This window comes from Mauremys reevesii, linkage group 7 (assembly GCF_016161935.1).
Source record: "Mauremys reevesii isolate NIE-2019 linkage group 7, ASM1616193v1, whole genome shotgun sequence".
NCBI classification, from domain to species: domain Eukaryota; kingdom Metazoa; phylum Chordata; order Testudines; family Geoemydidae; genus Mauremys; species Mauremys reevesii.
This window is the reverse complement of record NC_052629.1, coordinates 43,240,201-43,267,939: the sequence shown is the minus strand read 5'-3', so window position 1 is coordinate 43,267,939 and position 27,739 is coordinate 43,240,201. Positions and strand designations below refer to the sequence as shown.

Here is a 27,739-nt window from a genome sequence, read left to right as displayed (position 1 = left end):
ATACAATCCCTTAGCTAGGGTGTGGGAGATGAGGCTAATGGCATAACAGTTTGTACCCATGGTGTGGGACCTTGATGCCTTACATAGACACTGGGCATCCTCACAGGGTGAAGCTGACGGTTTAAGGGTATATCTACACAGCAATGTTGACACTCTAGCTCTAGGAATGTGGTGCAATGTAGGAAAACTCTACTTCCCACCCTGTTTCTTAACTGGCGGTGCTGTTGATGGGACTCAGACGCCCATAAGGAGCCCACAAATACATAAACTGCATAATTAACTCACTTGGTGGCAGTCTCAGTAGAACCAGTGACTGCAGTTTGAGAAGGATTTATATTGAACTACCGTCTAATCTGAGAATTGGACTCTCCACCCTGTAGGCTGTCAGATTGGCCGGACCATGTTCTGAGGGTAATTAGGACATCAGTCTCTAGGCTTGTCAAACTATTAAAATGAAACTTTGTAATTCTTAATTTTTAAAATGGAATGTTCAATGAAAGTGTTTTGGTTTGGTTTGTGTTTTATTTATTTTTGTCTGTTTGTTTTGAAATTTTACATAAAATGTAGGTTTCAGAGGAAAAACACACACAAACCCCAGCCTGTCTGCTGCCAGCTGCAAAACAGTGAAGAACATCTCCAGGGCTTGGGGTGCAGTGTGCTCCAGCACCCCTCCCCTGGGGGATAACTTATCCCTGCCCCCACACATGCATACCGCACGACGCAGGATAAGAGATCCCCAGGAGACTGGGAGGAAGTTTTGGGGCTGGCTCCCACTCACTGCCCTCACAGTGCATGCTACCCAGGCACCTCTGCACACACAACCCTAGGGAGGGTGGGGGCTTCCTGGGAGCAAGGAACAGAAAGCAGAGCAGGACCAAGTAACGGCCCTGCAGGGAGAGGGAGCAGGAGAGGTCCTGGCACAGCACGGCTGGGGCAGGGATGACCCCAAAATCCTGGCAGCTGAGAGCCGCTTACCACCTGTCAGCTTTGCTCCCTGCTTTGGGCAAGCTCTGCGCAGCAGAGAGGAGGATACAGAGCAGGAAGAGGAAGCACAGTTGGCTAGGCAGTAATGGCACTTCCAGCTGCTACACTGTCTGCCTGCAGCACTGCTCCTCTGCCGCTGGGAACTCTGGGATACATCCGGAGGACTTCCAGGACCCAAGTTAAACCAGAGGCATGTGCACACAGGAAAGCAATAGGGCTTGGACTGTAGGTCCCAGCTTAGCACAGGCTCAGACCCTCTAGCCCTGCAAGGCCCTGGGACCCTGGGTCTGAGCCCAAGGCTAGCACAATTGGTGTGTGGATGCAAGAGTGTTGCTCACACTGCTATGTAGACATACCCTACATGGGGGAATGCTGTGGATAGAGATTGTGGTGGGAAGGGACTGCAGTCCACAGGTCAGTATGGGACCCCATAGGCCTTCAAAGCCTACAGTGAAAGGACACCTTCAGGACTCAGGTTGGCCAAGGAATAAAGCTGGGGGAGAAAGGTAACTCCACTTCATGGAAGATTTCAGTATTTTGAAAATGGGTTTAGTTTTAATTCAGAACACCCTCCCCCCCAACATTTTGAAATTCACTACAAAAGGGACTGAGGCTGTGGCTCTGGATATCTCCTTGGCAGGGCTGCCCTGGAGCCAGGAGTTCCCTGCTCTCTGGGGCTTTGTGTACACTAGCACTTTTGTCAGTCAGGGCTGTGAAAAATCGACACCCCTGACTGACATAAGTTTCAGTGACAAAAGCGCCGGTGTGGACAGTGCTGTATCAGCGGAAGATGCTCTCCTGCTGACATAGCTAGCGCTGCTTGCTGGGGGTGCTTTAATTATGCTGTCAGGAGAACTCTGTCCCATCCGCATAGAGTGGCTGCATGGGAGACCTTACAGTGGTACAGCTGCAGCAGTACAGCTGTGCCGCTGTAAGGTCTGTTGTGTAGATATAACCTGTGGTAGTCCACCTGGCAGGCTGACCAGGAGCCAAGCAGGTGAACTGGAAGAAAATAAGGCAGATTTCCATTGGAACATTGTCAAAATCAAACTGTCTCTGCCAAACATTTCAGTTTTGATGAATTGAAAATTTTGATGGAAAGATGTTTCGTTGGAATGTTTTTGACCAGCTGTACCAGGTAACTCTTTCGGTTGATTTGTTCTGAGGTGTGGCATTAAAAAAGTGTAATAAAGTTCTGGCTAGAAACCTTCAGAACAAATATGGTGTTGAGAGTTTTACTGACACTGCTTAACTGGTGGCACCAATGATATGTAGTTCTATCATGTTTTCTGACTTTCAAAGAACTCAGGTGACAAAGATTAAGGGAATGTCTACAGGAACAGTTAGGCTTTGTCTACACTGGCAAGTGAAAGACAAAACTTCTGTCATTCAGAGGTGTTAACAAACACCTCCCTGAAAGACAAAACAGCACTTTGTTGGCAGGAGTGCTCTCCTGCCAACAAACAGAGGCTACACTGTGTGGCTTTTAGTGGCACGGCTGTGGCGGTACAGCTGTGTTGCTAAAAGCTGCCTAGCATAGACATATCCTTAGTTCATTGGAAACTGGGGTGTGAATGTACCCTGCAGTGGTCTGCTGCAGACTAACCATTCTTGTGGACTCTGCTGATGCACATTAAAGCTTCATTGATTAGTACTCTTTGAAAATGAACTAGATCAAAGTGCATTAACAAACTGTTAATGTGCATCAGCAGCGTCCATATGGTTAGTCTGTGGCAGGTTAGTGCAGGGTAGATTCACTTCCCAGCTTGTGTGAACTAAATCAGATCAAACAACAAAACATGCTCATTGGGGCTGATTTCTTATTCTGGTCCTAAAATTCTGGTCTTGTGCATAAAGCACCAAATAGAGAGTGAGGAGATTTGTGTCGTGTTCCCAGTTCTGTTGCCAGTTCCTGTGTGACACTGGGTTTAACTTCTCTATGCTTCAATTCCCCTATGTCTAAACTGAAGAAAGAAAATTTCCCTACTTCACAGGGGTATTGTGAGGTTTAATTCATAAATATTTTAAATCTCTCATAGAAAGTGCTCTAGAAGTACAGAATATTGTTGTTGTTATTAGCTGATTTATTTAGAATGTCAAGGAAAAAGTCCATTATCAGGTTATGGAAGACAGCAAATTTCACAAAGGTTGCATTTTATTGCTTCTTTAAGAAGAGGCCTATTAATACACTATGTATTAATCTTGATTAAAGGCTTTAAGATTTTATGCATTTAATTCCATTATGTAACATTTAATTATGTAACTAACTTGTGTAGTTATTATTTAATGTTGTAAATAAATTTTGTAGATGCCAAATTTATTTTTCTGATCCTTCTTGCAGAGCAAATTATAGAGAAAGATGAAGGCCCATATTATACACACCTTGGGACAGGACCAAGTGTTGCTGCTGTCCGGGAAATAATGGAAAACAGGTGAGAAAAATCAGTTCACTACATAGTGATAAAAATCATTTATTATTGTATAAACATAAAAGAAGAAAATAATATGGTACAGCTGACATTGTTTGGCCTTTGCCTGCCTTCGCCTCTTTTCCCTCCCAATAGTTATTTGTACCACATCTTCTCTTTCTGATGTACATGGACTGAACTATTGCATCAACACCAAATGTTGTAATCTTTTTAGAGCAAAAGCAATTTCCAGTCTTGCCAAGTGCTGGGTTCTTTCAACTCCCAAGGAAGTCAAGATTTGGTTCTCAAGAGCCCTGTAGGCAGACAGGCAAATATATATATGCAGAAATATAGAGAGGAGTCAAAATAATGAAAGAATAAATTAAGTTATAGAACAAGTTCTCTACATACAGAAATCAGAGACAATTTCTTTTTCCAAAATGACACAACACGAGCTGCAGTAGTTTTTTGGGGGAAGAAAGGAGGATTTTAAAATGGTATTTGCAGATTTATTTTTAATGTAAAAAGCGCTTTTTCACATCTTAAAATAGACAAATATTTTGTTTCTTTTCAGTTCCCAGTTTAAACTACTAACAGGTGTTTAAAAGGGAGTCTAGTTTATATTCATAAACTTTTCATTTTATGCAGGTATGGAGCAAAAGGAAGTGCTGTAAGAATAGAGGTAGTGGTTTATACAGGCAAGGAAGGAAAAAGCTCTCAGGGGTGTCCGATTGCCAAATGGGTAAGTTTTTCTGTTAGTGGAATTCTGTTTTGTGTGTTTACATTTTGACATTATAGTTTTGCAGCATAAATGGCACCTGATTCTTGGTTGAATATGTAGTTCTTCATAGATATCTCCTGCCTGTTACAGCTGAGGAAAACTTACACTCATGGTATTGTTTTATATTTTTAAGCTCTGGTTCATTGTGTCGTACTGTAGTTTACACTACAGAAAGATAGAAAGGTGCTCAAAGGAGAAGTGACCAAATCAAGAAAAGGAGGATCATGACAGTTTTTGGAAGGTAGAGTCCCTAGTGAACAATGTTACTGTGAGTAAAGGAGATAAAGGAAGGCATGGTTGCTCAGGAGAGATGGAAAGCTGTGCAATGACATTTTAAAACCACCTTTCAGTTCTGTGAGTGCCTGAAGATAACAAACAAAGTGTGGTGGAAGTGGATAAAGAAGTGCAGCTTTGAGATACCGTAGCACTCACTACTATCTTTGAGGAAGTGAACTCGGATCTCGGAAATGTAGATACTATAGCATTTAGTTTTTACCCTATGACTTGTATCACTTATTGTTTTATGGGAGCCAGGAAATGTGGTAACAGAGACAAGTTTCAGGAAAGAGCTAGGAAAGAACTGGTTGTCTTTATTCTTGCTGGAACAGTTGATGTAGGCAGAAGTCTTGCAGCTAGATTTTGGAAATCTTAATGGAAGTGGTTTTAGAAATATTTTCATTGTGACATTCAGGACTTTGTAATCAGAGGTAGATTTAGAAAGTAATTTCATAGCTGAAATGGTGAAGATAAAGTATATATAATAATACTGTGACTGTACAACAAAAACGTAGAGATTTATATACATGTGCATGAGCAATATTGTATGTTAAGCACATATTACCTATACTTTTGGAATTACCAAATAATATTTTTAGACTTAGCACAGCAAGTGTTCCTCATTACATGTGCATGTGATGTTTTAAAATTCATAAGTTTTAAGTGAATTGAGGACCCAAAAAAAGATTATAAAGTTCTTTTCATGGAGGAAAATAAATAATCTTCTTCGAATAGTGTCCCTGTGGGTACTTCACATCAGGAAGTGCATTCATCAGCAGTGTCCGTGGGTCTGCCCCTGCACCCTAAACACCCTTGTGCTCCGATACGAGGGTATATAGCGGGGCATGCAAACTTTTTGGCCTGAGGGCCGCATTGGATTTCCAAGATTGTATGGAGGGCCGGTTAGCGGAGGCTGTGCCTCCCCAAAGAGCCAGGTGTGGCCCAGCACCACCCCCTATCTGACCCCTCCTGCTTCTTGCCCCCTGATGGCCCCTCCGGGACTCCTGCCCCATCCAACCCCCTGTTCCCTGGGGGCGGTCAGGGGACAGAACTCCCGCCCCAACTGCCCCCCGCCACCCCATCCAACTCCTCCTCTCATTCCTGACCGCTCCTGGAACCCATGCCCCTGACTGCCCCCTGCCGCTCCATCCAACCCCCACCCCGCTCCTTCCTGACTGCCCCCCGGGGACCTCTACCCCGACTGCCCTCCTGCCGCTCCATCCAACCCCCTCACCTGCTCCTTCCTGAGTGCCCTTCGGGGAACCCTGCCCCTGACTGCCCCCCGCTGCCCTATCCAACCCCCCCTCTCCTTCCTGACTGTCTCCCCGGGACCCTTGCCCTCTCCAACCACTCCTTCTCCCTGTCCCCTGACCGCCTCCGGAACCCCTGCCCCTGACTGCCTCCCGCTACTTCATTCAACCCCTCCCCCCCTTCCTGACTGCCCCCTGGGAACCTCTGCCCCCATTCACACCCCCGCCCCCTGACCACCACCCTGAACTCTCCTGCCCTCTATCCAACCCCCGCTGCGCCCTTACAGCGCAGCCTGGAGCACCAGTGGCTGGGAGTATTACAGCTGCTCTGCCCAGAGCACCTGGAGCCAGCCACACCACCGTGCAGCAAAGAGCACCGGGTCAGGCCCCAGCTCTGCAGCTGTGCTGCCCCAGGAGCTCGCAGCCCCGCCGCCCAGAGCATTGCGCTGGCGGCGGAGCGAGCTGAGGCTCCGGGGGAGGGGGAACAGCAGGGGAGGGGCCGAGGGCTAGCCTAAGGGGGCAGGAGCTCAGAGGCCGGACAGGAGGGTGGCCTGTGGGCCGTACTTTGCCCACCTCTGGTATATAGGGAGTGGGCAGTCCCACTGTCCCTCCAGTTATTTCTCTACTGCCTGTGGCTTGAGCCAGAGTGTCGCAGTGTACGTTACCTAACTATGCAGCTTGCTATCTCTCTCACTTCTCTTCCTCTCTTTTCTTTGGTATTTTCTTTATTTTTCTTTGTTTCTTTCTTTGTTATTTAGCACAGTTTATGCTTTGAGGAGGGGGGTGGGCATTCCCTTCCCTTTTTCTTTTGCCCAGTCTGGGCCTTGATCTGCAGCCTTGTATATGGATTATGCCCAACACCCTGGGCTTCAAACCAGATCAGCCATAGGTCTTTTTCCCCCCGCACAGCAATGGACATTCAAGTTGCTTCTACTGCCTAGGTCAGTGGTTCTCAACCGGGGGTACGCATACCTGGGGTACACATAGGTCTTCCAGGGTTTACATTAACTCATTAGATATTTGCCTAATTTTATAGCAGCCTACATAAAAAGCACTAGCAAACTCAGTACAAACTATACTTTCATACAGACAGTGACATGTTTATACTGCTCTATATACTATATTCTGAAATGTAAGTACAATATTTATATTCCAGTCGATTTATTTTATAGTTATATGGGGAAAATGGAAAAGTAAGCAATTTTTCAGTAATAGTGTGCTGTGACATGTCTTATGTCTGATTTTGAAAGCAAGTAGTTTTTAATTGAGGTGAAATTTGGGGGTACTGAAGACAAATCAGACTCTTGAAAGGAGTACAGTAGTTTGGAAAGGTTGAGAGCCACTGGCCTAGGGTCAGACTCACATCATTTCCAAATGTAAGTTCTGCTCAGGTTTTAAAGCAGATCTAAGAAACTGAGGGAGGACAGACTACAACTCCTGTTGGTAAAGCACTCTGTGAGACTCGTGGGGGGGGGTCTGATTCACCCCGTGTACTTTGGATCCAGTTGCTCAGAAAGCCCTGGCAACCATCTCTGCGGCAAGGTTAACCAAAGACCCTGGGGGTCCTTCAACACTGTCTGAACCCTCAAAGAAGAAAAGACCCCTTTTTCCAGAATGGGATAAGCAAATGGGAAAGTCACCCTATCGATCTGGGTCTCAGGAGACCTAGTGTCCTCACATGGATACAGCTGAAGGTCCCTCCCCTCCAGTACCAAGGGCACAGCACCAGCTAAGAAGACTATGCTGCATACCCAGAAGCAATCGGGTAAACAGCTTAGAGTGCCACTGGCATCCGCACCGAACTCAGTGCCTTTGAAACACAAGGACTCCAGAGCCAAGCTGAAATTGTCATCAGTATTGTCTTCTGTAACCAGACATTGAAGGCATACTGATCACACTTCAGTACTGCCTCCAGAGCCACCTGACATACTGACTCCTGAGGTTCTCTATCCAGAGTCCCCAGTACCATCCAGGGTCCTACTCCATTAGGACCTTTGAATTATGGGAGAGCATGAATCATCATTGCTGAGGGGTTCCAAGAGACACGCTCAACCAGGACCAGCTCACCTCCTGGAGCCTACTTACCCTCAAGGATCTTCCCTTTGAGGGACCCTGAGTCATGCCACAGGTCACTTCATTCTCTTAAAGATTCTCAGGTCACACTATGCTCTCTGGGCCACCTTCGGCAAAGGGAAAATACAGTAGATTACAGATGGCTCAATGGTCTTGCACATTCCACTACCAGCACATGAGAACAGCTGAACTCTCTAGGAAGAAGCCCAGATTCACTAAGAATGGACCAACCTCTGTAGGGGTTCTCAAACTGGGGTTAAATATAGGGGGGTCACATTGAGAGGCTTGCACCGTGAAAGGGGTCACCATTACAAAAGTTTGAGAACCACTGCTCTACAGCGAACTCCCAGAAAGTGACATCCTCAAAACAACCCCTTTGACTCATTGGTTGAGGGTCATGAACACTCTCCTAGTTTGGATCCTATGCTGCACCTTTCCCCCTTGCACCTTTATAGGGACCATCTCTCTCATTTTCTATTTTCCTGGGGGCTCATCATCTCAGACAGGTGGAGCTTTGAGGTGATTTCTACAGGTTATTCCATCCAGTTCCCGTCCTTACTCCATGCCCCTCCCTACCCCGTCCCTCTTCAGGTACCCTACTTACAAGGTTCTCATGAGGCAGGAGATACAATCCCCCCTAACACTGTGAGCGATTGAATATGTTCCCCCAGATTTAGTCAGAAAAGGGTTCTATTCCTGATACTTCCTCATCCCAAAGAAAATCTGGGGAGAGGGGATGGGTGGGAGACCAGTTCTGGATCTCAGGACCTTGAACACCTTTGTCTGCTCTCAATGCTTCAGGATGGTAACCCTAGCAGTGATAATTCCCTCTCTGGATCTGGGAGATTGGTTTATCACCTCAACCTTCAGGACACTTATTTTCATATCACCATACACCCCTTGCACAGATGTTTCCTATGTTTTGTGATTGGCTGGGACCACTACCAGTATCACGTCCTACCTTTTGGCGTTTCCACCTCCCCAAGGGTCTTTACCAAAGTTCTCTTGGCCACCACATCCCATCTTTGCCAGATGGGAATAATTATCTTTCCCTACTGGATGAATGGCTCCTGAAAAATTGCTCACTTCTTGAAGTACAGATAGCAACCAGCACAGCCCTCTCTCTGTTCCACTCACTAGGCCTTTGCATCAACAAGGAAAAATCTGCCCTCACACCCACTCAGCTAATAGACTTCATTGGGGCCCCTCAGGACTCTTCCACTGCCATAACATACTTGCCAAAGGACAGATTTGCCACAATGTCCAGCCTCATTTCAGCAATACAACAGAGCCCACAAACAACACAGGGCTTGCCTGAAATTTCTGGGCCATATGGCAGCCAGTACATCTGTGATATCCTTAGCAAGACTACATTCCTGGTGTCTTCAGGAATGTCTGAGAACTGTCTACATTCGAACAACCACAGTCTATCCAGGCAGGCGTCTGTACCTTGGAGGGTCCTCAATTTTCTAAACTGGTGGAAGGATCCACAAAAGGGGTGTGGGGGAGTTCCATTCTTGCAGCCTGCGCCCACGAGGATCATTACTACAGATGTCTCCCTGATAGGCTGGAACGCATGCTTCCAAATCTCACAGTTTAGGGGAAATCGACCCCACAGGAATTGATCTTTCCTATCAACAAGGGCTGTCAAACGATAAAAAAAAAAGTTATGATTAATTTAAATTTATTTACACTGTTAAACAATAATAGAATACTATTTATTTAAATATTTTGGATGTTTTCTATATTTTCAAATATATTGATTTCAATTACAACACGGAAAACAAAGTGTACAGTGTAATGGTGGTCAAAGCATGAAGGGGCATATGAATGTTTTGCACATCTGGCATGTAAATACCTTGCAACACTGACTTCAACAGTGCAATGCGAACGCCTGTTCTCACTTTCGGATAACATTGTGAATAAGAAGAGGGCAGCATTATCTCCCATAAATGTAAACAAACTTGTTTGTCGTAGCGATTGGCTGAACAAGAAGTAGAATTGAGTGGACTTGTAGGCTTCAAAGTTTTACGTTGTTTTGTTTTTGAGTGCAGTTATGTAAAAAAAATTTACATTTATAAGTTGCATTCACGATAAAGAGATTGCATTGTAGTACTTGTATGAGGTGAATTGAAAAATACTATTTCTTTTGTTTGTCTTTTTTACAGTGCGAGTATTTGTAATAAAAATAATAATATAAAGTGAGCCCTGTACACCTGAGTTAACTGCGATTAATTGACAGCCCTATTTATTGTATAATTCCATATTTCCTAATCTGTAAAACCAGTGAGTACAATGTGGTGCAATAGTGAACTCTTAAGTGTGAGGTTCAGCTTTTGGCTCTAGTTAGTATGAGAGCGTTCTGATCCTTGTCTGGCTAGTTTAACTGGCACTGTGCAAAGGTTCTGGTAAGCGGTTTTAGGAACCTCTTCCCTCTGTTATTAAGAAGAGTTCCATCCCATATAAAATATACTATTTTCAGTTCAGATACTTAGTGTCAGAATTTACAATTTATATTCTCAATGCAAAATGTTCACGGAAAGTGGCTATATTTGGGATTTGAGCATGGCAGAAGAAATTTTGTTGTAAAATTTGTCTATATCAAATGTTTTCAATATTCTTCACCAATCACAGTCACAAAATACCGTTACTCACCATGAAGCAAATAATGTTGTGAATGTGATGAGAGAAAACTAAATTTAAAAATTTACTCATAGATCATATTTAACTCTAAGTGGACAAGAATAAGGAGTTTCCATTTCCTATTGACTTCAGTAGGACCATAATTTCCCCCTTTGAATTCCATTAGCACTTTGGCTGCTGTCAGCAGTACCTGTAATACTGTTTTTATAATCAAATGAGCTAAACTGCGTGTAACAATGTAAACATTGGGCTCATTATATTCTTATACACTGACAGAATAACTTCCACAGACTTGCATTTTTGTGACTTCTGTTTATTCATCATCAAATTGTGTTGGCTTATTACATACTCCAGGTCAGAATTTTGCCTAAGATTTCAAAATTGTATGTGTAATAAATATGTGATCAGCTACTATCTCCTTGTTCTTTGCCATATTGCCAAAGTGAATGCATCTCTTTTACTTGCTTTTTTGTACTTAATGTCATTACCTTACATTTCTTCATACTGAATTGATAAAGCATTTAATGCCAGTATTCCTGATCTTAGTCATTCTGAATTGTTTTGTCCTTGTTTGTATGAAATGCTAGCCCAATTGTATAGTAGAAGCAACATGACATTACTGCACATTCTTTATTGCAGGCCATTGATGTATGAAGTGAACACAATTGGTTCCATTATCTTATCAGTGTTTGTGACAAGAGCTGAGTGAATCATTCATAGGAAATAATTTACTCAGTTAATTTAGCCTTGTCTGATGGCAAATCAAGATTTACTGTAGTTAATTTATGTGAAATATTTTGCTGATTAATTTTCTGTATAGGTTGATCATGAGCAGTTCACTCTGGGCCTGATCCTGAACCACTGTAGTTACTAACTTCAGTGGATGCAACATCAGGCTCTATGTGTATCTGATACCTATCTTGCGAGTATAACTCTTTTTTGTATAATCCACCTCCCATGAATCCCTTCTGTTGATTTCAGTGTGCATTGGCTTGGGCCCATATACACTAAAAAGTCTTGAAGAAGCCGCTGGGGTTTTGCATGGAGGTAGGAGATAAGCGGAATTAGTGAACTGTAGAGGATTTTAAACCTGTTATTTTCTGTGTCACAGAGAACTTGGTCAGTGTATCACTCCTAGAATTCCTGAAACAATTAGATCGCTTAAGATTTATTGGCTAAGTATAGAGTTTAAATCCATGTTATTAGCTGCTTATGTGACAATGTGAAATTGGGTTAGCAAAATAAAGCTACAGACAACTGTGAAATGGTACAAGAAAGTGAACTTTTTTCTTGTAATTTTTGTTTTATAAAACAATTGTGAGAACAGAATTTTGCTTGTAAGATCGTTGTAAAATACTCTTTGGGGTCATAGTAATATCAATCTTAACTTATGAGCGGAGGCATTTTACGGCTGGTATATGCTGCAAAGTTAGGTTGGCTTAACTACATTGCTCAGAGCTGTGTAAAATTTTACACCCTGTGCGATGTAATAAAGCTGACCTAAGCCCTAGTGTAGACACCATTAGGTCAACGGAAGAATTGTTCCATTCATCTAGCTACTGCCTCTTGGAGAGGTGGGTTTACTACAGTGATGGAACTCGTTTTGTCCCTGTAGTAAGTATCTCTGCTACAGCACTGCAACTGTGTCACTGTAGCGTTTCTAGTGTATACCCTAAGTTAGCTCCAATAGCAACACTTATAGGTTTTGCATTGCAGACTCTGATATGTGGAGTTTTTCCTGACATCATCATAGTCCGTCTTCGCAGTAAACTTATCTAAACATATAGCATACAGGGCAGCCATCTTTCCTAGTAGCCAGCTGGCTTCATTCCCAACAAAAACAATAGGCAATGGTTGGCCATCTTTACTAGGGACAGCCTGACTTTCCCCACATACTAACCTTTTAATGAAACAGCAGCAATCTTTTCTGAGGGTAGTCTGTGGCTACAGTCTCATGGGAAATAACAAAAAAGGGCTTATTTTAGCCTGTCAGCTTAGTTTTAGGAAGTTTGTGTGCACTGTACTAAGTTCTTCCTCCTCCTGTCCCTGGTGTCATGGAATACCCTCTTGATACAAGTATCAGAGGGTAGCTGTGTTAGTCATGGATCTCTCTGGATCACCATGGCAATATACAAAAACCTGTAGGAGAACACTTCAACCTCCCGGGACACACAATAGCAGATTTAAAGGTAGCCATCCTGCAGCAAAAAAACTTCAGGACCAGACTCCAAAGAGAAACTGATGAACTTCAGTTCATTTGCAAATTTGACACCATCAGCTGAGGATTAAACAAAGTCTTTGAATGGCTAGCCAACTACAAAAGCAGTTTCTCCTCCCTTGGTTTTCACACCTCAACTGCTAGAAGAGGGCCTCATCCTCCCTGATTGAACTAACCTCGTTATCTCTACACTGATTCTTGCCTGCATATTTATACCTGCCTCTGGAAATTTCCACCACATGCGTCTGATGAAGTGGGTGTTCACCCACGAAAGCTTATGCTCCAATCCAATACGTCTGTTAGTCTATTAGGTGCCACAGGACTCTGTCCCCTCTTGATACCGGCATCATATCTTTGATATCGCTTCTTGTTTCCTTTCCTATCTGCTGTCACAAACACTGATGATCATTTAATTAAAGGTTTTCTGTCCCACTTTGACTATGTAAAACTAGCTGGAGGTATCTAAGACATTCACAAAAAGTTTCATCCGCCCTATTGATAGCCTTCATTACTGTTTGGAAGAGAATGTTTCATTACTATGTAAAGGGACCTATCTCCTTTCACAAGCTAACTGTCACACAGCATAAATTACAAGATTAAAGCATAATTTATATAACACTAAATGTTAAATAAACTTACTATAGCTGATTAAGGTCATGTTAGGTAGACAAGACACACTGCCCATCATAGAATTCAATGGGAGAACATGAAGATGATAGTATTTGATATGGAAAGTTTGAAGAATTCCATTGTATTATGTTTTTCAAGACTATTTGTGTTGGATAATGTTAATTTCCTCTATTGTTTGAAGAAATACTTTCTGAGACATTTGAATGGTGCTCTGAAAGAAAGGAAAGCAAAACTATAGTCATAATGTCTGAGCAGCATTACTGAGAATATAACAGAAAGTCTGCTTTACATAGAGGAATCTGTGGGCTGGTCTACGCTGGGGGAGGGTATCGATCTAAGATACACAACTTCAGCTAGGTGAATAGCGTAGCTGAAGTCGAAGTACCTTAGATCAATTTACCTCGGGTCCTCACGGCGCGGGATTGATGTCCGCGGCTCCCCGTGTCGACTCCGCTACCGCCGCTCGCTCCGGTGGAGTTCCGGAGTCGACGGCAGTGTGTTCGGGGATCGATATATCGCATCTAGATGAGACGCAATATATCGATCCCCGAAAAATCGATCGCTACCTGCCAATACGGCGGGTAGTCTGGACGTACTGTGTAAGTAACAGAAATAGCTGGAGAAATCCTATACTAACTACAAAGGAAAGGAGGAAAGAGGTTTTGGAGGTCAGTTTTGTCATTCAGGAACAGCGGTAAGTAATTGGTGGAGTGGAACTACACTATGGTGTGGGGGTCTTCCTATCAAGGATTGTGAAGACCGTAGTTCTGCCTCCACTCCACTCTTCCTTGTCCCTTTTAGAGTGGGTTATGGCTGTTAGAGCTCCTGGAAAGAGCTGTCCCAAGAACTATGATTATGCTTGGGGTAAAACTTCATAAAGCATAGAGTTCCATAATAAAATGTCAAGACTTTTTGTATGTTTTGTCTGTTAGATTGCAAGTTCTTTAAGGCAAGGACTCTGTTACTATGTGTAGGTACAGCACCTAACACAATGGAGACCTGAGGTTGACTTTGATTCAGGACAATACTGTAATACAAGTTAATAGTAATAAGATAAAAAAGGAAAGCTAAAATGATAAATTATAAACTTTTACCCTAATCCACTGAAGATTCCATATTCTTTATATTCACTGGCCAACTCTCCACCTGCAAGTATGGAAGAAGAGAAGGAAGGGAACTGTTTAAAGACAAAAGTTGATCAAAAACTGAATCTCTAGGACAGCAGATATATTAAATTTCATGTTATGAAGATATGGAAAATTGGCAGACTTGTTGGAGCGATAACCGAATAGCTGTGGAAACAGATTTCTTTACAGACTTCAGAAACAATTTATGCTAATTAAATTAGAAAAATTAGTGAATAGAATTTTAATATCTAATCATAGGTTTACCAGAGTTCTGAAGAACTATAAAAAAGTCAACCGTATAGCTTTTATTGAACTAATATCCTTACACTGTTTTGAAGATAGCTTTAAGAATACTCCACTAGTAATTCAGAAGGATTTGCTATCTCAGGCTAGCCTGATCAATTAAAAGAACCAAGTCTTTCTTAATCTGTTTATATTGTTCACAGTTATTTACTCTGTTATAAATACATAAGATCTTCCATACTGAAGCAAATCATTGCTCAGAATTCTTTCCAGAATTCTCTCTCTTGTAGTGGCCTGTATTTGATGGTTTATGGGAAGTCAGAAACACCCCGTAAATACACCTATGTCATAAAAAATTCCTAATCACGGTAAATATACACCTTAAGTACTTGAGCATGAAGGTTGCTTCCTTGTAACTTTTGACCTAAATATCTCGCAAGGATAAATTAGTGCATACTTATTCATATCAATATCATTTTTTGAATTCTCAAAACTGTTTGCCTTGATTTCTGGTAACAGTAAATTCCACAGTTTGATTATGTTTGTACACTGTAAACCTGGCCCTTCCTCACTTTGCTCCCTCTTTTCTATAGTTTACTGGGGTAAATAGCAGCAGTGCAAGCCCTGTCATACACTGATATAGTGGATCTTCACTGGAGCTTTGTATTAATGTGGACTGGTATAGATTGGGCCTAAATGAATTTAATTTGGTAGGTTGTTTTTCAGTAGGGTTAACATTGTTTTTTTTATTTTCCCATATCTCTGTAATTAATAATGTACAAATTGTTTTTTGTGCTCACTCTTGTGTTGTTCAGTGTTGCGGTGTGATCCTGTCCGATCTCAGTCGAAAGTAGCATTTTGGTCAGTGTGTACAGCCAGTGTTTTTGCTTTATTTGGGTCTACCTGTGTCTGACCTTGCATGGATTCGCAAGTAGGGCAAGGGATGGAAGAAACCTTAATCCCTTGTGCCCCTTCACAGAGACCAGTCACAATCCTAGTCTTTGTACTGTCTGAGTGTAAAGGCTGGGGAAGTCAAGCATCAGCCCAACACCTCGAAGGCAGAAGGAAATGCCACATAGTTGAGTGGGGTGGAGCTAGTATGCAAGGGAGCACACACTAAACCTAGATAAATTGTGTACAAGTGGCTGCTCTGGTATATGCTCTTGAAAGAATTTTGACTGAATCAACCAGAATTGCTTTGGGTGGGAGAAGGTATGGGTGAGGTTCCCATTGCTGTGATTATGGCTTCAAAACCACAATCTAACCTGTTATATAAGGACTTTGAAGCCCTTTCTAAATTGAAGATTAATGTGAAAATATTGCCAATAATATAATTACAATTACCCAGGCCATTCTTCCCTCTGTGGTTGAGATACATTATATAAAGTTCTGCATTTTCAGCAGGAGTACAGGTAATAAAGGTATATTACAGTAAAGGTAAAAGCCTCAATACAGTTGAAGCTCCCTGATTTGGCACTGCCTGGCCCCGACACAAGTGAGGACTTCACATTAGCAGCCCAAATTTACACCACTGATACAAGGTTCCTCATGGGCCTTAGGCCAGTGGTGAATCAGACATAGTGCAATAAAATAAAAGAATAAATGGACACAAGTCAGATATTAGGAATGCCAATATACAAAAACCTGATATATGAACCAAATGAGTGAATACAAATTCTGAAAATATGTTTCTCTGATGGTGAAAACTGCACTGGTTTGAAATTCTAATACAACAGGAAGGGAAGTTGTTTGGTAGCTGGAGTAGGGGCAGCGGGAGTTGAGACTGGATTCTGTTCCTATTTCTGCAAATCACTTAACCTGTCTGTGCCTCAGTTTACTAATCTGTAAACTGGATTCTTCTTTGAGTGATGGTCCCTATCTGTATTCCACTGTGAGGTTATGCATGCGCCCGGATCGGAGAATTTGAAAGCAGCATCTATTGGTCCACACATGCACCCTGGCTCACCTCGTGCCTCTAACTGATGGGATAAAGGGCAGGGAGGATCGACCACCTCTCGAGTTCTTTCTCATCACTGCATGGTTCAGGTCAGAACCTTTACTGTTCACAGCTTTGGCTTCGTTCTACAAAATAGGAATAATCTAATTTGTAAATAGCTTAACAATTTTTATAGTTGTTATTGTTTAGCATTAGATTAGTCTCCAGGGGGACCTCCCCCCGCCTTGTACCCTGTTAGGGTACTGAAATGTGCCCAAGACTCTGGGCTTCAAACTCTTGGCTTCCTGCCGACAATCCTCGGTCAACAACAACCACCAGTGCTGCCTGTATTGCCTTGGGGAAGCTCACATCGCAGCGAGATGTAGTATCTGCTGATCGTTCCCCAGCCGTACCTGAGAAGGGCTAGAACTTCATCTCCACAAACACCTCATGGAGTAGGCCATGAGACTTGAATCGGACCCAGCTCAGGGAAATGTCCCCCTTCTGTTAATCGGTCTGATTCAGCAAGCAGTGCACCTCCTGCTGCGAAGTGCAACTCTGGTGCCGGAGAATCTACCCCCACAGACCCCACGTGGGGTCTTGTCAGGAAGCTAGAAAGCATTCTCATAACCATGAGACTAAGTCTGCCTCTAAGTCCACTTCAGAAAAAAGTTGGACTTGGCAGTAAGCAAGCCTATCGGCTCGGCCCAGGAGGATTTAGGATGTCCTAAGTCCTCCAGAAGCACAACAAGAAAGTCCATAAGCATTGGGCTCCGTTGATACCAGATTGTGTTCTGTCAGTACCACCATCTCTGGCTCCTCCCAAACCCCAGGATCCATGCATCAGTGTTCCTTAGGGAGGTCCAATACCACTGAGGACCTACCCGTCAATTAATCACACCTCTTCAACCAGAAGACAAACAAGTCCCTTCATACCCTGAAGGATTGCAGGCAGGAGTGCTGGAACAGTTTTTATAGTGGGGGTGCTGATAGCCATTGAATCAAACTGTAAACCCTGTATATAATGGAAACCACTTCAAGCCAGGGTGTGCAGCAGAACCTCTCACATCTCTAGTTCTAGCACCTATGATTGATGGGCTACCCTCTGCTCGGTGGGGATATACACACCTGCCCTTGAGAGGAAGTTTCACCTAAGACAAATGACTTTGCAGTTTTTCCATTAGAGGCCCTGTGATCCACCACGTAGAAGGCTGAGGGTTTAAAAGTCCCTCTTCCCTACACATTGTGCAACAGGTTTGGGATGTCAGTCTCAGCCCCTGGCTTGATATTATTTTTGACGGGAGCTCAAGAGTCGCAAAACACTAAGCCCAACACTTTCCTACCCCCACACAAAATTTGGAGGGTCACCTAGCACTTTTTTTCCAACACCTGGAGTATGATAACAATGAACAGGGTGGGTGCAGAATGTCATTCACTCTGACTATACGATAGAGCTTGCATCCCTACTTTCTCCAAAACCCCCTTTCTTATACCCCTTTTCAGAGACCACTGCCATGACAGTAATCTCAAACAATAGGTGAACTCCTTACTGCAGTGAGGAGTGATAGAACTCGTCTCTCTTCAATACCAAGGGAGAGGGTTTTATTCAGCCTACTTCCTGATACCCAAGAAAAAGGGCAATTTGAGACCAGTCCTCTACTTCCACCATCTCAACTGCTTCATTCGCAAACTCATATTTCGTATGGTCCTGTTGGCAGCGATAATTCCATCTTTAGAAAAGGGCACATGGGTCACGGCTCTTAATATGAAGGATGCCTACCTTCACATAGCGTCTGTGGGCAGGATGAATGACTTTCTCAGATTTATGGTAGGCTCCAACCATTTTCAGTTCAGAGTACTCCCCTTCAGAAGAGTGACTGACCACGAGTCTTTACCAAGTTATTCTCAGCAATAGCGGTCAGACATCATGGTCTCATTGTCTTCCCCTACCTCGACAACTGGCTCCTTGTTGCCAAGTCCTGCCGGAAAGCCTATGTGTTAACTTCCATACTTCTGTGTCTCTTCTATTCACTGGGAATCAGCGTAAACACTGAAAAATCTGTTCTCACCCCCACACATCAATATCCTGGAGTTGCAAGCAGTCCAGAAGGCATGCAAGTCCTTTTTTCTGTTCATCTGTGTTCACTATTTCCTTATGGTCAGACAACATTACGACTGTCTTCTACATCAGTGGCGGGGTGGAGGGAGAGATTTTCTCCCTGTGTACAGAAAGAGTCACCCTGTGGAACTGGTGTATCGCAATCAAATCACCCTATCAACAGTCTGCTTTCCGGGAAAGCAAAATTTCACCTTACCCAGTCCATTCACTTACCTGTATTCTTTCCAAAACTGTGCGCTTCTGCAGAGTAACGAAGACTCCTCTCCCTCAATGTTCAGCGGGCCTTGGCTTTCTACCTACAGAGAACAAAACCAATCAGGAAATCCCTGAGACTGTTCATTGCTATAGCAGAAGAATCCAAGGGCACGCTATCTCTACCCAGACAATCTCCACTGGCTGCATTCTATTCTGTCAGCTTTCAAACGTCCCACCCTGCATGGGATAAGAGCTCATTCCACTAGAGTGCAAGCAACAACTATGGCATCTCTTCAGGAGGTGCCCCTCCATGACATCTGTAAAGTGGCCATATGGGGCTCCATTCACATATTTGTAAGACATTATGCCCTGGTGAAGGACTACTCTGCGGATGCCTCCTTTGGGACAGCAGTATTCTACCGTCTACATCCTTACACCCTCATCCTACTTAGGTACTGCTTGTCAATCACCCGTGGTGGAATACAATAAGGACCATCACTTGAAGAAGAAGAGGATGTTACTTACCTGTAACTGGAGGTTCAAGATGTGTAATCCCTATTTGTCTTCCACTACCCACTTTCCTTCCCCTCTGCTTTGGATCTTATCTGAATCACAGTAGAAAAGAAACTGGAGAGGCAGTCAGTCCACCCCGCCTCTTATCTCCTTGGTTAGAGGCACAAGGTGAGCCAGGCTGCATGTACGGACCAGCGGACACTGCTTTCAAATTCTCTGGCTCCGGGCACATGGTGCACATGCATAACCCCATAGTGGGATACACATAGGGACCACACATCATGAAGAAGCTCCAGTTACAGGTAAGGAAACTCCTCTTAGTGCTCACTGTAACTATCTCAAAGGAGTATTATGATGCGTAATTAAATTTTGTAAAACACTTTGTAAGAAGATCTCAAATACTGCTCTATAGGTTCAGCATATTAAGGACAATAATCATACTATGCTCACTTCTCACGGAGAATCTGCTAGTACTCTAGAGAAGCTTCATCATGGGTCATATAGGTTAAAAATGAATTAACCATCTCTGTGACAAGGTAAATGTAAAGAGATATCACATATTCTCAATGGAAAAGATAAGAATTTAACATGATTTAATAGATGTATACAGCGATTAATGAATGAGGGAGCAGAGGAGAGTGTGCTCCCACTTCCAGTGCTAAAAACAAAGTGAGAGCATCCCCTTCTCTCACTGCCACGTAGGAGTAGCATCCCATCCTCTTTGGCTGGAGCACTGAGCAATGAGAGTTCCCCTTCCTGTTTCAATCTGCTTTAGCCACTGGATTTAGAGGAGCTGATTCCCCACTGCCTTGCGTCTTTTGTAGTTATTTACACCAGTGTATAAAAAGCTATCAGATCAGCAGGTAATGTTTAACACCCATTTTGCACTCCTGTTGCACCGGTGTAAATGACTACAAAAGTGAAAGGCAGTGGAAAATCAGACTGTATGAATGAGGTAGTTGAGAGATGTTGACACAAATAAACTGCTCCCGCTGCTTAGGAGAGTCAAAAAAGTCTACAGATTAGGAAATTGTCAATAAACAGGCAATTCACACAGAACAAACTCACAAATAGAATAGTTATGGGAATAGATATGCTTCCAGTCTAATCCCACCTGGAGACACAAGAAAAACCCTTACACAAAAAAAAGACAAAAAAATCCCACAAGGAGACATCTGTGCACTTTTATGGGACAACAGAGAGAGAGAGAGAGAGAGAGAGAGAGAGGCATGCAGTTCCAGAGCAGAGTGGTGGGAGAGAATGGGGAAAATGAAATAGCCCTAACGAGGACTTGTTGGGTCACGCGATTTTTTTGGTCCAGTAATTTCCTGTGTTCTCATATTTTACTTGCAAGTAAAATTTCATATTTAATTGATTGTGTCCCATTCATACTGTATTTGAGTTTTAACTGATCCATACTGGTAATCTTTAACAAATTGCAAAGTAATTTGTTATTCACACAACAGTTCAGCACCTAACATGTTAGGCTTCAACCAAAAAACCTAATTCTTCCTACTTGTGTACCTTAATTCATGCACATGCTAATTAGATAGACTGGCTTATTTTAAGGGAAAATATACATCAAGTAATTTTTATTCACAGAGAACTTATTCCTTATTCCAGAGCTCCTGCAAATGGTTGAGACAATTACTTCAGCAATCTTAAAGAAATAATTCAAGTAAGTAGAATTAAAGCATGTGCACAGTTGAAGCAAATTGCACCAATAGTATTACTGAGCTGAACTAAGAAAGAGCAAAGTAGTTCCTATGAGAGTCTCCATATCACTTATATTCTTGAGCTTTTTTAGCAGCAGTGTAATTAGCTCATGGTTGGGAGATGGGCTTTTCCTATTGTTTCTGTTATACTTTTTAGCTTAATTGCTGGAGGAAGTTCAGTTTTTTATGACATAGTTCTTTAGTAATCCCATTCTAGTTACTGGGCCATGTATTTCCTGAAGAAAATGATGCCCACTTCTACCTTTTGCAACATATGTTGAGCTATCATTTATTTCATAACAACTGTTTATTATATTTCTGCTCTGACCAAGAGGTTGTTGTCTCATCAGTTACCCATAAAATCTTCCCCTATTATAGTTTATTCACTAAGACATCTTTATTTTAACTAACCAAAAGATGAATTATTTAAATAAGACCTGACGATCTCCTCTAGTGTGATTAGATTGAACCCATGGATATACCATAATAAATCAGAGCAGGAGACCAAACACATTTAATTCTTTAAAAATTAAAAGAAAGTGTCATTTAGTATAAAGCATGATTCTTATCAGTGATCCAAAATAAAAGATGCTGGTTAGGAACAATTTGAACACAGACAGACTGAAATTGTGATTTTAAAAAAATGTGCAAATTAACATGTTATTTCAGATGCCTACAGTTTTACATATAAACAGTAAATACGAATTATGTCATGCATAGAGTTTACGTTACAAAATAACTCAGTGCAGTGAAAACCAGCTGTAAAATACTGTGAAGATTTGGCATCCTAAGTAGTGCAGGACTAGTAGGTGACAAATGCAACACTGAAAGAAAGTACAAAAAAAAAATCAAGCATATTGTATGTATGATACCTAGTATAGCTTTGTGTACAAATATGTATGGGCCTCCTATCAAAACTACATGGAATGAGTTGCTGGTCTCAGTGCAGTCATCACTGGTTGTTCTTAGAAAAGGCTATAATAGCAGAGAGGTGAAGGATAGAATGGTCATACAGACTCAGTTTACACTCATGTCCAAAAGTTGTCTTTTTAGAATAGGACTGATGGATGTTGGCAGAACACTGTGGGGAGTTGGTCCTCTTTGCTGCCTATGCTTAGTCTGAGACTAGGAGGTTTCAATCTGCAGTGCTTAGTCCACTAGTTTTAACAAGTATTAGATTTCACTTAAAACATTCAAAACACATTTTATAGCTTACAGTCATTGTAAATTAGGCAATTTTCTGATGGGTGTAAATGAATACTCATAGTTACAGTTTGGCCAAAATGACCTTTTGAAAATCTAGCCCTAAATGGCTGCAAAATTTAATCTTGTAAAATTAGGAAGTTTTTTAGTTAGAAAAACATCTAAAACCATTGCAAACCCATTTTATTGACTGTATAATTGCACACTAAGTAAATCACCCATCCATCGTAAATTTTTAAGTTATTTGCTGGCTTTATAGTGTGTATGTCAAATTTCAGCCCAATAAAATTAAAACGGCAATTGAAAAGTTAATTAACTTTTAAAAGTTAATTGCCATTTCCATTTGTTTTCAGATAACACAGGCAGTATTTTCCCTAGTATTTATTGTGCGTGTATGTGTTTGCATTCCATCTTTTATAATAAAACCTTAAAAGTCTGAAAATTGTTTCTTTTCCTAACAGCTTTATCCTTTCACATCCCACAAATATTGATTTCCTTTCTCAGTCTTCTATACATTAAGGAGCAAAATTAATCAGATGGTAGCAACATATTATTTACTTCCTTATTTTGTCAGTTGCATCACCAGCATCATAAGTAATATCAGCAAAACTCTTGGGAGAGGTTTTGCCAACTAATTTCTGCACTTTCTGCAATCTGGAAAGCAAATTTAGCAACTAGCTTTGATATGTTCATAGCATATCTCCTTTAATATCCTGTATACATATAATCCAATGTAAATAATAAGTAAGATGGGATTGATTTTAAGCACTTTAATTGCCAATTCATTTACAATTGCAAACACAGCCATCCTATTCTGCATAATTGTAACAGTCTATTCTGTTGAGGGAGGACCATTATAGTAAACAGATACACTAAGGGTATGGCTACACTGCAGCGCTGGCCGTACACCTCACTCAGCATGGGGAATAAGGATTCCAGCGCTGGTGCTGCATCGCTGGTCATCAAGTGTGGCCACACACCAGCGCTGTGATTGGCCTCCAGGGTATAAGGATGTATCCCAGAATGCTTTTATAAATTACTCTCTTTGTTTTGTTATGCAGCCTCTCTTTGTTTTGTTGTGAACTCCGAGCTCCGTAGGAGCTGTTTATCTACAAACACAGCTCCTGTTTGCTGTGATCAATCTGTGAACAATCAAATGAGATAATGAGGCAGGCAGGGAGTGAGTGTTTGCTTGACAGAAACAGCGGGGGCAGAGGGGAGAAAGGGAGTCGTGTTGGCTGCAGGCTGTTTGCAGTTAAGAGTTAAGGGTAAGGGATCGGGAACATGTTCTGATTTTTCAAGTCAGGAAGCTAACACAGTGTTGGCTCCAAAAATCCACTCTCTCTCTCTCCCCCCACTCCCTGTCACACTACGCCGCACCCCACCCCCCTCTTTTGAAAAGCACCGTTGCTGCCACTTGAATGCTGGGATAGCTGCCCATAATGCATCACTCCCAACAGCGCTGCAAATGCTGCAAATGTGGCCACACACCAGTGCTGGTAGCTGTGAGTGTGGCCACACACCAGCGCTGGCCCTGCACAGCTGGACAACCAGCGCTGCAACTACCAGCGCTGCAGATTTGTAAGTGTAGCCATACCCTAACTGTCTGACAATGTAGAAAATCAAATGAACTAGTGTGGAGGCAGGCAAGGAGGACCCAGGTGTAAAAATAACTGGAAGCAAAATGATGCAGAGGGAATGGAAGAACCTAAGAGATACTGTAACAGATAAATGACAGGAAGCAGTTGTCTTACCTAAGAATAAGAAAATGCTGCTGTGACTACTTTGATGACCAAGGGAAACAGAGAAATTATAATAGTGAAAATAATAAAAAAAGGAAAGGAGGAAGGCATGAGTATGTGGTATCAATAAAAACTTGCATTGAGAAAAGTTGAATGGCAAATGTGAAAAATGAATTAACTACAGGAAATAAATTTAGTTTTAAAAGTATATTAGGGGTAAATAACAAGTCAAGCAGAGAACAGAACCAAAGCTAAAATGAGATGGGGAATTCAATATTAGAGTGTTCATGTTTGCTGCAACACGCAGTAACTTCATCTCAGTCTTTAATAAAACATTGAGACTATGGAATTTGTGTTATATTCTAATGAGAGTTTTATTAGATTATTACTGCTGTTGTATGTTTGTAACATCAAAGTATGCTAGGTGCTTTCCAAACAAGTTGATGAAAAGAACTGATAAACAGTCAGGGGAGGCTCTAGGATTTGTGCTGCCCCAAGCACAGCGGCACGCTGCGGGGGGCGCTCTGGCGGTCGCTGGTCCCGCGGATCTGGTGGACCTCCTGCAGATGTGCCTGCGGAGGGTCCGCTGGTCCCGCGGCTCCGGTGGACCTCCCGCAGGCGCGCCTGCGGATGCTCCACTGGAGCCGCGGGACCAGAGGACCCTCCGCAGGCATGCCTGCGGGAGGTCCACCAGAGCCGCCTGCCGCCCTCCCGCGGGACGCTGCCCCAAGTGCGCGCTTGGCGCGCTGGGGTCTGGAGCCGGCCCTGTAAACAGTGAAAGAATACATGCATCTAAGGCAGGGGTCTGCAACCTTTCAGAAGTGGTGTGCTGAGTCTTCATTTATTCACTCTAATTTAAGGTTTTGCGCTTCAGTAATACATTTTAACATTTTTAGAAGGTCTCTTTCTATAAGTCTATAATATATAACTAAACTATTGTTGCATGTAAAGTAAATAAGGTTTTTTAAATGTTTAAGAAGCTTCATTTAAAATTAAATTAAAATGCAGAGCCGCCCCGACCGGAGGCCAGGATCCGGGCAGTGTGAGTGCCACTGAAAATCAGCTCGCGTGCCGCCTTCAGCACGTATGCCATAGGTTACCTACTCCTGATCTAAGGTTTCATAAGGGCTAGGCAAAGAAACGGTTTAACTCTCTTGTTTAACTCATTTACAACAGTCAAATGCGGGAGGGGAAAATGTACTGTTCATCTTTAAGATGCATAAAAAGAGTAATCCAAGAAATGATCAGCCATTTGGTGTAACTTTAATTCTTGGTCCAGTACTAAAGCAAACAATAAGAGAGTCAATCTGTAAGCACTTAAGAGTAAAACTTGATGAACAATAAGCAGTATGGATTCTTATTTACAGATCATGCCAGTCACTCAGATAATTACCAGTTTATAGTAAAATTGAATGCAGTGATCTTAAGTTATTTAGATTTCAGTAAAGCATTTGATACAAGCAGACATTTGAATGTAACTGAGCAATTAGAAATCCCTCTGATATTAATAGCAGTAAAAAAAAGGGTGCCCTAAATGACAAATCATCAAAACAAATCTGAAAGTGCCATTTTAAAAACAGTATTTCTTTGTGTATTTGATTGAATTATATCATACTTGTTCAGTGCAACAAAGTAAAATGTTGAAAAGACTTAACATTTTAAAAATCTGAACATGGATACACTGTCTTGATGTGGTAAAAGTAACTGAACGTTAGCAGCAACTTTACCATTCTACCTTCACTCTAAAGCAAGTTAGCCAATATCTAGGACTGACATTTGTAAAATTTGATTTCTCTACTCATCTGATAGGATATCACTACTCACTGATTTTTATTAATACTAGTATTAATGATTGATTGCATTTGTTTCCTAAGGTAAAGGTAATAATTGGAGATATACCAATCTCCTAGAAGTGGAAGGGATCTCCTAGAAATGAAAGATCATTGAGTCCAGCCCCCTGCCTTCACTAGTAGGACCAATTTTTGCCCCAGATCCCTAAGTGGCCCCCTCAAGGATTGAACTCACAACCCTGGATTTAGCAGGCCAATGCTCAAACCACTGAGCTATCCCTTCCCCCTAAGTCAGTGCAGTTAGGATTTTTAAGTGACATTGAGTACCCAGTTCTCAATCAGTTCCATTGAGTGGAATAACATCCTTCCCCGCTGAATTGGCATATACTGGTGAAGCATAAAGTTTTTGCCTAGCTCAGTTTGGGCATATTTTGCAGGCTACAGGATCTAAAATGCCATCTGTGACAATACTTTGTTAAATTAATTAGTCCTATTTTAGTACATATTTTAGCTTATTTATTCGGCTCTCATAAACTCTAGATGCATTAAATACAATTAAAAACAAACCTTACCAAACAAAATAAGTTCAATAGGTTATAAACCTCAAAACTATACTTGTTAATCTCCCTAACAACCAACATAATATCATGTCTTCTTTTGTAACTTTACCCTGTTCAGTAGCATCCTCTGTTCTGCCCAGGAAACAGCTGGGATTACAGGTGAGTTTTGTGGGGGTATCTTGAAGGTTATGAAATCTAGATCCAGAGGAATCAATGCAGAAAGTGGATACCAGAGCTCGGAATTCCTCACTGAAAAACCCTGTACTGCCTCCTGTTGCACAGCGAGAGAGGTAGTCTCTTCAGTAGTGAGCTCCCAAATCAATCTAGGACTTTATAGGTCAAAACTAGTACTTTAAGTGTTCCTCAGAAATCAAGTGAAACCTTGATTTTACTTGCTTTGTAGAATGCCTGGTCAGAAGTCAAGTGCCACATTACTTCTGATCTCAGAGTGCATTGGAAAAGAATGTGATGTTGGAATGTTTTAGGGTCCCACTTGTAAGAGCAAATCCCATGGAAGGAAGGAGGAGCAGTCCAGCTGGCCAATACCCAGGATTCCAGAAGCCCATCCCTGCACATGGGGAAAAATAGTGGACAGCTGACTTCCACCTACATTATAATAGTCAAGGCTGTATTGTAAGCCCTGGAGAGGTGTATTATCAGGGCCGCCCAGAGGGGGGGCAAGTGGGGCAATTTGCCCCGGACCTCGCAGGGGCCCCCACAAGAGTTTTTCGGAGCCCCTGGAGCGGGGTCCTTCACTCGCTTTGCGGGCCCCAGAAAACTCTTGCGGGGCCCAGGCCCCCGGAGCTTCTTCCGCTCCGGGTCTTCGGTGGCCAGGGATCCTTCCACCCCGGGGCGGAAGGACCCCCCACCTCCAAATTACCACCGAAGACCCGGCGGCGGGGCCCGCTTTGGCGGTAATTCGGCGGCGGGGGTCCCGCCGCAGGTCTTTGGGGCACTTCGGCGGCGGGTCCTGGAGCGGAAGGACCCCCCCCGCCGCCGAATTACCGCCAAAGCAGGGGCCTCCCGCCACCGAAGACCCCAGCCCCCCTGAATCCTCTGGGCAGCCCTGTGTATTATAGAGCTCAACATGCTGCTCTTGGCCTGCAAATAATTCTTTGGGAATCCATGAATAAAAAGATGTAATAGAGCTCACAGTTAAGTCACTCTGAGACTTTCTTTCTTTCTTTCTGGCAATTTGCCTCGCTAGAAGGGTTGATATATTGCAAGAATTACCTGCTAACTTCGTTTGCTGGATTTGCCCTCAAGCCGTGCAGACATCTAACTAATGTTTGCTGTTATGTGACTTAAAGTTGGATGTGGTGTTGCTTTTGTG

At 42.6% G+C, this 27,739-nt stretch overlaps 1 protein-coding gene across 4 annotated transcripts in view; it reads left to right on the top strand.

Moving 5' to 3' along the window:
• Window positions 1-27,739, top strand: part of TET1 (tet methylcytosine dioxygenase 1) — a 124,579-nt gene that overhangs the window by 54,477 nt on the left and 42,363 nt on the right. For all 4 annotated transcript variants that reach the window (XM_039481019.1, XM_039481020.1, XM_039481022.1 and 1 more), the window contains 2 exons: window positions 3,326-3,416; window positions 4,041-4,134. In XM_039481019.1, the coding sequence (XP_039336953.1) occupies window positions 3,326-3,416; window positions 4,041-4,134 (185 nt within the window). The remainder of the gene's footprint in view (window positions 1-3,325; window positions 3,417-4,040; window positions 4,135-27,739) is intronic.